The 11,985-nt window shown below is 38.7% G+C and overlaps 2 protein-coding genes across 3 annotated transcripts in view; both read right to left on the minus strand.

Moving 5' to 3' along the window:
- The window catches only part of LOC144063013 (carboxyl-terminal PDZ ligand of neuronal nitric oxide synthase protein-like), a 60,961-nt gene extending 59,492 nt beyond the window's left edge, over positions 1-1,469 (minus strand). For both annotated transcript variants that reach the window (XM_077584902.1, XM_077584901.1), the window contains exons 1-2: positions 1,010-1,469; positions 704-775 (exon numbers count right to left, since the gene is read on the minus strand). In XM_077584902.1, coding sequence (XP_077441028.1) covers positions 704-775; positions 1,010-1,114 — 177 coding nt within the window. In that variant the 5' untranslated portion in view covers positions 1,115-1,469. The remainder of the gene's footprint in view (positions 1-703; positions 776-1,009) is intronic.
- A 3,964-nt stretch (positions 1,470-5,433) lies between these two features.
- fetub (fetuin B) lies at positions 5,434-11,328 on the minus strand. Its single transcript, XM_077584814.1, has 7 exons — positions 11,041-11,328; positions 10,038-10,151; positions 9,535-9,622; positions 9,236-9,402; positions 9,048-9,158; positions 7,726-7,812; positions 5,434-6,259 (listed from the first exon to the last, which is right to left on the minus strand). The coding sequence occupies exons 1-7, from the start codon at positions 11,254-11,256 to the stop codon at positions 5,531-5,533; spliced, it is 1,512 nt and encodes a 503-aa protein (XP_077440940.1). The 5' UTR covers positions 11,257-11,328; the 3' UTR covers positions 5,434-5,530.
- Between the last annotated feature and the right edge of the window lie 657 nt (positions 11,329-11,985).

The following is an 11,985-nucleotide window of genomic DNA, read 5'->3' on the forward strand; positions in this document are numbered from 1 at the left end:
CACACGATCTGATACACTGTTAAGTTGTAGCCACATTAGAGAGTAGAAGGAAAAAGTCACGATCAAGTTATTCCAATAAAAGTTGTTTTGCAGCGTGGAGCCGTTCTTCTGAGTGATAAAAGAGTAGCGCGCTAATTAGGATTAGCGAGTCAGACTGGAGTAGATCATTACGATTCCTTGAACCTTTCTAAATTGAAGCAGAAATCATTGTCAATCAAATCATTTTGAATCAAAAATCGTTCTCAATCGAAAATCGATTCTGAATCGAATTGCACACCCCCAAAAAATGGTAACTTATTCCAATAAAATTAGTTTTTTTGCAGCGTGGAGCCGTTCTTTTGAGGGATAAAAGTGCCGCGAGGAGCGCGCTAATTAGCATTAGCGAGTCAGACTGGAGTAGATCATTACGATTCCTTGAACCTCTCTAAATTGAAGCAGAAATCATCGTCAATCAAATCATTTTGAAGCAAAAATCGTTCTCAATCGAAAATCGATTCTGAATGGAATTGCACCCCCCCAAAAAATTGGAATCAAATTGAATTGTGAGACATTCAAAGATTCCCACTGCTATTACGCACCATGTTTTCTTTGAACTCTGGGCTCTATTAATTGACCCAAGTTTGCTGACCATATTCAAGTCTTGTTTGCAGAGCCAGCAAAAGTAGGACGAAAGCACAACAGTAGCAAAACGGAGACAACTTACCCTGATTCTCCTCATTGCTGCCACGATCTCCACTCGACTGCTCGGTCGCGTCACATCCAGACTTCCGATGTACTGGTGGTGTCAAACGGAGCACAATCATAGTCACATCTCCATTTAGTCTCACGTCTAACACTTTATACTTTGCACTGTACTGCACTTATTCTTGTTTCGGCAGCGAGTAGCAACATCACTTTCTTAACAAGTCAATCATGCACAATAATAGAATGAATCGATTCGGGGCGGTTTTATTCCACTTCAGCACAACTCCTGTTACTTTTTTTTTGCACTTGCAAAAACATACTGTACCTTCGCCTCGAAGTTGATTCCGTGTTGGAAGGCTTCCTCGTTGTGTAGCGGAATCCTCAAATCGTGCCCATCATCCACCAGGTTGTATTTGCTTTTCACGGGCATTTTCAAACTCCGCAGTATTTTTTGGGTGGAGGGCGTCCAAAAAAAAAAAAGCAAGGCGTCCAAACGGGGACAGGGATCAACTAGAAATCCGCTCAGTGCATGTTGTTCCTCATCGCACTGGACTGGTCCGTTCCAGGAATTGCAGCGCCCTCGACACTCGCTGGCGAACCGAATCCCCGCAAACGTCTTCCAGCAGGACCCGATTAATCGCAAAACTCCAAGTAGTCCTCTCAACGTTTTATAAACGCACGCGGCGTGCACAGGCGGATATGTTTTGCAGAGTTTTACTCGGAGTGTGGAAGTAAGCCGAGTCCTGCCCCCGTCTGAGCGGCTGTCGGACTCCCCCCTCCCTCGCACCCGCACCCGCACCCGCACCAGCACGGAGGCAGGCAGCGATTGGAGGCGTGCGGCCATTCCAGCGGTTTCCATTCGACCTAACCCACCAGGGCCGTCTGGAGGAGGGGCCCCGCTTTTGATACCTGCCCCTTTCTTCCTGCACGCACGCACGGACGTGCACGGGAAGAACCGGAATTTTCTCTCCGGCAGTTCGAAGGAGTGGCTATTCTAGCTCCGAGGCAAAGTTTGCCACTTTATTGCCAAAGGTTATCGATGATTAGGCACAATATGACGTGACCTGAGGATTGTCTTAACAAATGCAATTTGCGTAATACTGGAATGATCTTTTCAGCCGTTTAATTCAATGCATGCCCACAATCTTACCATCTTTGAGTGGAGTTGCACAATTCTATGAATTTCCAAAGTGGGAAATCCACCGTGGGAATGAAAGGAAATAAGGAACAGGGGTGGCGCTACATTAAGGCCAGGAGGGGCTGTAGACCCCCTGAGAAATCAGTGTAGCCCCAGTTAAGCCCCTCCAGCATTAAAAAATCCTAAGTTTTTTTTGCAGCCCCTCTATGTATAAGTTCCCCTTTGGCCCAGAAAGAGAAAAAAAAATTATTGAGCAATGCCTGATATGAGAATTAACAGTAACAAACCAGGAATTTACTCAATTGATTTTTGGGCTCTTAATATGGAACGTTATGTTTTAACAAACAACAACAAAAGTTTGAACTTTAAATTTCAGTTAGCCTGCAACAAAAAGGTTTGGTTTTTGAATTGTGTAATTTCATGTCTGGTTTTCCAGTGCATGCTAATATTGCACAAAATATAACTTTATATCTGCTCTACGTGTTATAAATGTTAAATCACTCCTTGGTAAAAAAAACAAAAAAAAAACATCTAGTCCTAGAAATCAATAAGTTGCGTTCCAGTTATTGTGCTCTATTCTGATTGGTAGAACATTAATCCACTACATTTACTACTTACATTTATGTAACTGGATAAATAAATTGCATTTGTAACATACTTTAGACTTTTACTTGATTATTTCTGTTAAGAAGCAATGCTTTCCTCCGTTATTTTTTTTATTTTATTTTTTTTTAAATTTTTTAATTTTTTTATTTTATTTTTATTTTTTATTATTATTATTATTATTTTTATGTTTGTTTTGAGACTTTAGCTCTCTTTCACAAATCCAACGTTGCCACGAGTGCCGTGTCTATATTTGTATTTTTATCAATTTGACATTGATATGATGATCTGTTTGTAAAATTAAAATTTTTTAAGACATCCAAAATCTCAAATATTTCTGTCACATTTTCCTTGGCAAAATAAACATAAGCAGATGTTTAAGTGGCAGAGCTCATTTAGCCTTTGGAAGTACGTAGCAGAAAAACGAACCCCAGATGGCGCGTGCCGGTTTGTGCGTACGTGAGCCGTAATCGTTTCATAATGCAGTTATCTGCTTGTATAAGGCAGAGCCCATCTGTGTCACCCCGGGAATAAAGATGCACAACTCCCCTCAAGGTGGTCCCAGGCATGTGCAAGTGGAGCAGCAATAATTCATTTTCACAGCAACGCTTTAGAAATTGTTTAAGCGCTGCGGTTAATGCCCTGCTGAAGGCTTCACACGGTGAAGCAGCTTATATTCGTCTTCACAGGATCTTCTTGCTACCTTCACTGCGTATTTAGTGGTGGGAAAGAACACATTTTCTGGTATCTGTACTTGAGTATTTTTATGATATATATATATATATTTATTTATTTATTTTTACTTTGACTTTTTCCTCCATTTGAGAAGTGAAGTCAACTAATCAGGGGCGGAGCTACATGGTGGCCAGGTGTGGCCGTGACCACTCTCTGGCCACATGCCGGGGAAGATTTTGCTACTTTCCTGCCATTCTCAGACTTCTAAGATCTCTTGCTACTCCACCAGAATTCATTTATGCTAGCTGCATATCGTAAGAATACATTTATAATTGATCACACTTAAAAAAGAATGTTTGATTCTTAGTCATTGTCAATCTATATCATGACTTTCGCACCATAGCAAGGAAACAACGTGGCGGAGAACAAAGTCATTTTTATCTTTATCACACCATCTATAGATTTGGGAAATAAAATGCTAACATATAGCAATCTTGCCCAACACATTTTATAACACAAACAGGAAAAAATGCAAGGAAAAGCAATATTTGTCTTTCATTGTGCTTTTGAGATCCAATTTGAATGATTAAGCCGTCGATTGATATTATGCAAAGTGGCAGGCTCAGACAATCCATCATTCTGATTGGCTGTTGGCTAGCCAATCAGTGCATGAGATCGAAGTAGACTATAAGATAGCAGACAAAAGCAAAAGTATTATGAGTGGGCGTCAATGTTTACTCTAATTTTCAGCTTTTTTTTAAATTATTTTCAGCTGGTCTGAGATCGCCCCCCCCCCCCCCCAAAAAAAAGATAAATCGTTCAGCACATCTGTTTCGATAACATGACCAAGGATTTGTTTTCCTTTTAAATACTTAGTTTAACAGTAAGTAAATAGTAGTTTAGTCAACTAGTTTGTGTACAGAGATTGTATTTTGTTGTTCCAATTTAAGCATTGAAAGTAAAAACCATGATCAGTCATGTTTTTTCCTTTTTTATTCTCTTTTGTGCCATGATTTTGTCAATTATGTAAATAACATATTTATGTAACTCTCTAGTTATTTCCAACACTACCTCATGAATCCAGTACCAACCCAATTTTTGGTTTTCAGGGTCTTTATTTTTCTTATTTGAATTGACAAATTTAGTTGAAAGACAAAGATCTTAGCTCAGCTGGGCACAGTAATAAGTATACAATCCTTACTTCAACCTTTATGTGTAATAAACAAATGAAATCACAATTGTGGGGTAACGTGTTTTCTTACATTGTTACTTATACTTACACTTTTAATAACTATCTGAAGTCGAAACCGAAACAAACGACTACATGTTTGGACCTTGTCTCTAAAAAGGCGGCCCAAAAAAAAAAAAAAAAAAAATCAAGAGTCCGCTTTTGAAATGCAAAGTTAGGGTGACACCATGTGGACAGATTTTGAAGTACAGAGAAAATGATGTGTATTATTAGTGCATTATATACAGGTGCTCGTCAAAAATTTAGAATATCCTCAAAAAGTTGAATCATTTCCATAATTCCATTCAAAAAGTTAAACTTTCATAGATTATAGATTCAGGGCCCACAACTTAAATCATTTCAAGTATTTATTTGTTTATTTTTTACATTATTTGGACTTCCAGCTAAAAAAAAACATGAAAACAGGATGTCAAAAAAAATAATAATAATGTGAAGAAATGACCATGTATACTAGAAAAAAAAAAGATTGATGAATGGTATTTTTAAAACGATATGTTAAACTTCAATAGTTGGTTGGATTCCCTTTACCCTTTATTAATATATATACAGTATATATATATATATATATATATATATATATATATATATATATATATATATATATATATATATTAGAATGCAAATTGCAATTAATTGCAAGCAATGTTAAGGAAAATTTCTAGTTCTCTCTAAAAACAGATGGGTCAAAAGTAATCCAATTATGGATTTTTTTTAAAATGGACGATCCACTTTATGGGTCAATTGACCCAACTTTCTGGTTTGTATTATACAAAATGACTTGATTTTTTTTTTGACCCAAGTAACGGATCTGACCAATATTTACTAGTAGTTTTAAACTAAAAGTCCAATTTCTTGACTCAGAGTTGGGTCACCCAAGTAGAGGATTGTTATATTTTTGACTATTTTTAGAGAGTTTTTTTTTTTTTTTTTTTGCAGGGTGTGTGGATTTGATGTTTCAAATATACTAATGGTATAATCAGTACAAAGCTGGTATCAGAATTGGTGACTACTCAAGAGTTGACTACTCATACGGGTATTGGCCTGAATAAATCATTTGAAATACTATAAGTAAATAGACGTAGGGTATTTCTGACATCATTTATTTATATTGTGCAAGAAAGAGTAGATGAAGCATCCAAGTTTTGATTTGAAACAGCTGAGGAGGTTTAAAGGGTTCCATCTCAGGCGGCTGTCTTGAACATGGGGTCTTCTTGAAAGACTTCCTCCACCAGCGTCACGGCGAGCTTTGGCGCCGCACACTGCGATGAAACCGCAGCGGGGAAGGGCCGAATGCTTGGTTGCATCTCGCCGGGGATTTGGGGATCGGGGACGAGAGGAAGCGCAACTCCTTCGTCACCTGCAGGGACATCGGGGAAGGAAGGCAGGGTCGCGGTTTTGTCCAATGCCGGCAGCATCCTGACGCTGCCCTCCGGCTGGTCATGGCCGCCGGTCTCATGCTCGTGCGCGTGATGATGATGATGGTGCTCGTGCGCGTGCAAGTGAGCGTGCTTGTGGTCGTGATCCAGAGCCAGTTCGTGGTCGTGCTCGTGCGTGTGCACCCCTTCGTCGTGCTTGTAGTCGTGGTGGTGGTTGGGCGAGTCCCCGCTGTGGTCGTGCGCCTTGGCGTGGTGAGCGTGCACGTGATCGTGATCGTGGCCGTGGTCGTGGGAGTGGTCGTGGGCGTGCCTGTGGGCGCTTCCATGGTGGTGGTCGTGCGTGTGGTGGTGCTCGCTGTCATCGGCGTGCTTCTCGTGGTCGGCGTGGCTCTTGGTGTGGTCGTGGGCGTGGTCGTGAGTGTGCGCCGAGTCTGCGGCGTGCGCTTGGTCGTGACTTTGGCTGTGCGGGTGCGTGTCGTTGTGACTGTGATCCGTGTCGCCCGAAAGGTGCAATTTCTTCTCTCGTTCAGCAGCCTGGGGGGAAATAAATGAAAGGTGACACAGATCAATTAGCTCGCTAAGATTCCAATGGGTGGATATAACGATAATGGCAATAAAACTGCCAAAATATCGTTGTTGTCATGTCACGATATTAAAAGCGCATCTGTTAATAAAGTCAGGTTGATTTCCATTTGTGCAGTTCTAGCACCCTCTGGTGGCTTTTTTTTTTGTGGTGCACTTTAATTTTCATAAGGCATGTTTTGGCCCTTCTATGTTTAAAATCCACGCTAATGGTCAGATGAAGCGGAATGTAATAGGTTTGTGAACCGAGGAACTCAATGTGTGCGTACATTTGCAAGTAAGTCCCTCAACATTAACTCATTCAAACCCAAAAAGGTATACATAACATTAGCTATTCATTTCCCAGCCCTGTAAGCAAAGAGAATGCGCATTATATATTTTTTTAAGATAGCCATAGAAACTGTATCTGTCCTTTCAAAGTATGTCCACCCAGATTTTTTTCACTTTTTTTGATACGATATCATGAAGTACGGCAATCGCTATCACAGAGAGCAATCTATATGAAATCATCAAGCAAACGTTCAGAAAATGAGGCAAGATTAGCAGCCATCAAATGCAAGCACAGGTGATGTCAAAGCAAAAACTATAAACAACAATCAAAGTGCATATTGTAAACTGTAAAAGCACATTAACTCATTCACTGCCATTGACAGTTATAAACGTCAAAAAATAATAATTTATATTAGTTAAATTTTTTTTTTTGTACTTTTGTTAACAAGAGTTTGAAAACCTAGATTTTTTTATTGTACATTTAGAACAGATATAAAATTTGTGATTAGTCGTGAGTTAACTATTGAAGTAAAAAAAAATATAATTTTTAATAATCATCTCAACAGACGATTAAATGTTTTAATTGTAATTAATCGCATGATTTCACTAATTAACTCACGATAAATCACAAATTTAATTTATTTATTAGTTACTTTTACTTTATTTATTTGATTTGATTATACTAACAAAAGTGGAAAAAAAATGTTAAACTAATAGAAATAGTTAAAATGATTTTTTAAAATTTGTTTATAGCCGTCAATGGCAATGAATGACTTAATTGTCAAAAATAGTGATATCTCAAACATTAGGGGCAATTTAAAGAAATGGATGTCATTTTCAGACTCAGAAGCCCAAAATGACCCAGAAACCATTTCAATATTTTTTTTTGTTTTATTTATTTATTTATTTTGCCCAGCATAACCATTGAATGCTTCTTCTATTGCTGTCTTTAATCTCCGGGAGATACTGTAAAAGAAAAACAAATATTTGTATATTTATATTTGCCTACCACTGTACTAGTGGAGCCAAATTTATGGCGTTAGACCGTATTACAAGGTAAACACTCGCAATCTTTATTGTCTTTGAGAAATATTGCTAGTAACCGTCATAACACCATGAGAAGCTAAAATAAAGTTTTGTGGCCTTACCTCAGGCTCGTAGATCTCACACTCTACGCTGATGTCAGCATCACCACTGGGAGTGTGGTAATGGGAGGCCTTACAGAAACCTTTGTGCTAAAAGAAAAACAAAACAAAACAATAAATACATGCTAAATTTGAGCAGCTAATGCGCGGAAGTTAGTTATGGGAAAGCCATGTTTTACAGCCGTCTATAATGAGTTCAAACAATACATTCTCTCAATCAAGTTCTCTGACAAACAAAATGGCTTTGAAATAGTGGAGATTTGCTCTAATTGAAATATATTTTTATGTTATGTATGTTGGCAGCATAACCTTTTCCTCTTTTTTCCCGCCTTTTTTCTATGGTGTATTTTTTTCATGTTATCTTGAGTGTTTCAATGATATTGATATTTTATTGATTGCCTTTTGATGTTGATATTTGAGAAAGTTGTGATGTCTGTTTGAAGAAAAAAAAATCGACTGAAAGGAGAAAAAAAAGTTAGTTATGGGAATATTTAGCAAGCTAACGCCTCGCTGTTGGCTAGCAACACCGTCCACGCCCCGCCTGGCTGTCGGCCAGCTAATGTTGTGCTAGCAACAAACGAATGTGAGTTTGCTAACTTGGATAACACGGATTCAGGATTAGTGGCGAGGGATCTTGAAGGTTATTTTAACCCTGGAGAAGCCAAGAACCCTTTTCTTCTTTGGAAAATTATGAATTATACATTAAATGACTGCTATAAGTTCACTGAACACCAAAATATGTTTTTTCAATTTTAACCCTTTTTTTTTTAAACTAGCTCAGAGTTGCTAATTTATCAAAATATATATATAAAACATACTCCTAGGCATTCTGGAACATGATATGAAATAGATTAACAAAAAAAACACAATTTTACCATTTGATGGTTTGCTGAGAAGATGGTTTTGTTTGGATTGATTTCCAGCTCAACAAAACAGCATGTTGCCAGCCATCTTGTCACCACCACTCTGGCTCATGTAAGTGCAATATGCATCCACTAGATGGCCCCATGCAGGGGTCAGAAGTGGCACTCTGGACTTTTGAAGTTAAATTTGTAAAAAAAAAAAAAAAAGGTCTTTGTTATTTGAGTAGCAGAATTTATAGGGGCCAAATTTGACCCCGTGGGTTCTCCAGGGTTCAACTAAAAAGGTTCAAATGTTTGAGTGTGTTGATTGATTTGCTACGTAAAGTTCAACATGCTGATACTGATACATTTGAGTCCACTACACATGAAGTCCAGAGAACGGCATAAAGAATTGATCATTTCTCTCGTCGCTACAAATTGTACTTAATTTAGTTGCAATAAAATTAGTTTGTCTAGACTCACAGAAAACTCGCAGTCCATGAGTGGACAATTATCCGTCGCTGTTTCGTTGTTGTTGGCGCAGGTTGTCTCTTGGATGGTGTACTCGGTATGGTAATACATTCCTATGGCCATCTGGACAAAAAGGAACAGGCATGACAAAATTAGGAAATTGTTTCGGGAGAGGACAACAAAAACAGTGTCGATCGTACCCCTGCTGTTGCACGGGTGATATTCAGCAGAGCAAATTGATTGGCCAGTCCACTCTTGCTGTTAAAGTTTTTGAGAGATTCCGACACGGTCTTCTGAATCTCAGCGTGATCCGAACCGATATTAGATGAACAGTCCGGGCACAATCTGTTCACCCTTTCTGCAGGCACTAAATAAAAAGAGAACAAAAATGAATATACAATACAGACATTACAGTGTCTTTGTTGCCGTTTTTAGTCTGGTTCCAGAAAGATGTGAACTGGGGTGTGAACAGTAACGCAACTAATGACTAGCATTTTACCTGGTCTGACAACACAATTGTACTTGTAGAGACGCACCACCCTGTGCACCCTGTTCATGTAAATCGCAGCTTTGCACTGACCATACACCTGAAAGAAAAAAGTCATTGAAATACAATGTATTGTATTTATTTTAGGTACCACTTTTTTTCCTCGGACGATAACGGGACAAGAATTTATTCTGATACAAAGTATCTCTAGTATTTATTTTTTTAAATACAGTATTCAATAATTTCATCTAATACAATGACAAAACAAATGTGATTTTTTTTGTGTGGAACATAATTCGCTGATGTGTCAAACTGCCACAGTACAGCGCCAACTTATGGCGAGGAGGACTTACTACATGTCAAATTTGCATATTGTTAAGAAGAAGTCTTTTGTACTCTTGACACCAATTGTGCTTATTTTTCAAGACATAAATGCAAATACGAAATACATTCACCCAAAAAAAAAAAAAAATCTTGTGTTTGTAGTGCAAATAGGTGCTTGTGTTGCTACTAACGGGTGTATCAGACGTGGGGCGAGCCTGGCAGTCCTTCCAGTCCTTTTTGCTCAGCACACTGCAGTTGGTCTCCACAACATCCAAAGTCAGATAGAAGACGATACCCGTTTCTCCCTGTGACAGAAATCAGACGCAATCAAGATGCAATTGACTAGTTGATGAGCAACACTTTTAGTGAGAAATTGTAATGGCTTCTTATACTTATTTAAGGCTTTTCTCCCTCAATAAGTCAATTCCAGTTACTGGTATTACCTCCACAATAGGCTACTTTCTCTCCCAAAAGCAACTCAACCTCAGAATTTGGCATAAATATGTTATTTCTTGTAGTATTGCAATTAGGGGGTGTCAAAATATGTGTGTTAATTTTGTAGTTAGTTTAACGTTCTTTTAACGCCACTATTTTTTTTAAAAATGCGATTAATGACTGCCCCTTACTTAGAAAGCCTATACTGGGGTAATTCCAGTCGCAATGCAACAGAAACGTCCACGTCAAAATTGAGCTGTAATAAATTTTGTAATAATGCATAAAAATGTGTAGACTGGGTCAAGTTGTATTTTACAATTTTAAAAATGTGGAGAATTTCACAAGTTATTTCATGTTATAGATTAGATTACTCTTAATATGAAAAGAAAAATGCACCAACGTCTTACAAATGCAATTATGCCATCTAGTGGCAGAAAAATGATTTTCAAATTTTTTACGGTACAGTACATATTTTTAATTTTAACTCAATTTTATGAATTATTGTGAAATGACTGTAAGAATGCAGGCATATTTCTATTAGATTAACATTTCTTTCCACTTTTATGTTGACATGAGTATGAAACTTTTTTTTGGTACATTTAGAACAGGTAAAACATTTCTGATTAATCAAGAGTTTACTATTGAAGTCATGATTAACTACGATTCAAATTTTTAATCGCCTGACACCCCGAATTGCAATTGTTCCTAAATCCAAAACAAGCAAATATAAACACCCCCGTTGCTACAATTGAGCCTCACGTGCTTTGTGGAGTGTGCGTTGGATAAGCGATGAAGGCTGAAGACGTAGCCCTCCTGCCGGTCCTGGTTAATCTTGCTCAGAGCTTCGCTGGCGGCGCCCAAAGCCAAAGCGTCTTCGCAAGACTCCATCGCCATGGCGTCCGGGTCCACCGGCGCACCCTGGACGTGCACGCGGCACAAAGCCAACAACACTGAGAACAGTAAGCAGGTCTTCATGGCGCAGGCCTCCGATATCCGTCTCCCAAGCGCCACAGCCTGGTCAGAGACATGCGGGGGAGAGCTATAGTGGGACTTTTTATATTCTGCAGCTCCTTCTTGTCACAGCAAGTAAACATAACCGTTGCCCTTTTACCCCCGCCTCCAAACACACAGTCCTCTCAAGGTTGATCTGCTGATTGACATGTCAGCCTATTGATCAAATAACACGCGTGTTTGCGTAAGAGAGCTTATCTGCTCTGTGGGATGACAAGAGACACATTTACTTGATCTACTCATGGAATTGAGACCCTCAGACGTGATCATCGACTTTGAAATGAAAACGCTCATACGCATTCAGTGGCATGCTGCAATGCAATGCGCCGTTGTGGGAGGGAACGCAGCTGACTCACGGCCAATGGAAGTGGATCCCTTTAAATTCACACTCACATTCATTTTGAGTCTAATGTTCCAATACTTTTGGAGGGAAGTGTCACACTATACTTACTCGTTTGCAGTGACTCAGACTTTGCTTCTTCAGGTGCTCTATTTTTGGTATAAAAAAAATCCTTAATGAATTGCGTAATTATAAAGACAAAGGATCAACATTCGTCAGATGCTTATGTGCGCGTTTCAGTGAAGTTGCTTTGATTTTATTTAGAAGGCTTTGCTCTGAAATGTTTGTTTTTTTTAAAACTGGGAAAGGGATGAACAGAATCTGATTAAATCTGTGCAGTCTTTGAACTATGA

This window comes from Vanacampus margaritifer, chromosome 13 (assembly GCF_051991255.1).
Source record: "Vanacampus margaritifer isolate UIUO_Vmar chromosome 13, RoL_Vmar_1.0, whole genome shotgun sequence".
In the NCBI taxonomy this organism is placed as follows: domain Eukaryota; kingdom Metazoa; phylum Chordata; class Actinopteri; order Syngnathiformes; family Syngnathidae; genus Vanacampus; species Vanacampus margaritifer.

Bases quoted from the DNA above. Each gene is read 5' to 3' on its own strand.
- fetub (XM_077584814.1), bottom strand. From the start codon at position 11,256: ATGAAGACCTGCTTACTGTTCTCAGTGTTGTTGGCTTTGTGCCGCGTG. The intron at 10,152-11,040 runs GTGAGGCTCAAT...TTTCTGTCACAG, and splicing joins ACGCACACTCCACAAAGCAC to GGAGAAACGGGTATCGTCTT. The intron at 9,623-10,037 runs GTTAGTAGCAAC...TTTTTCTTTCAG, and splicing joins GCCCCACGTCTGATACACCC to GTGTATGGTCAGTGCAAAGC.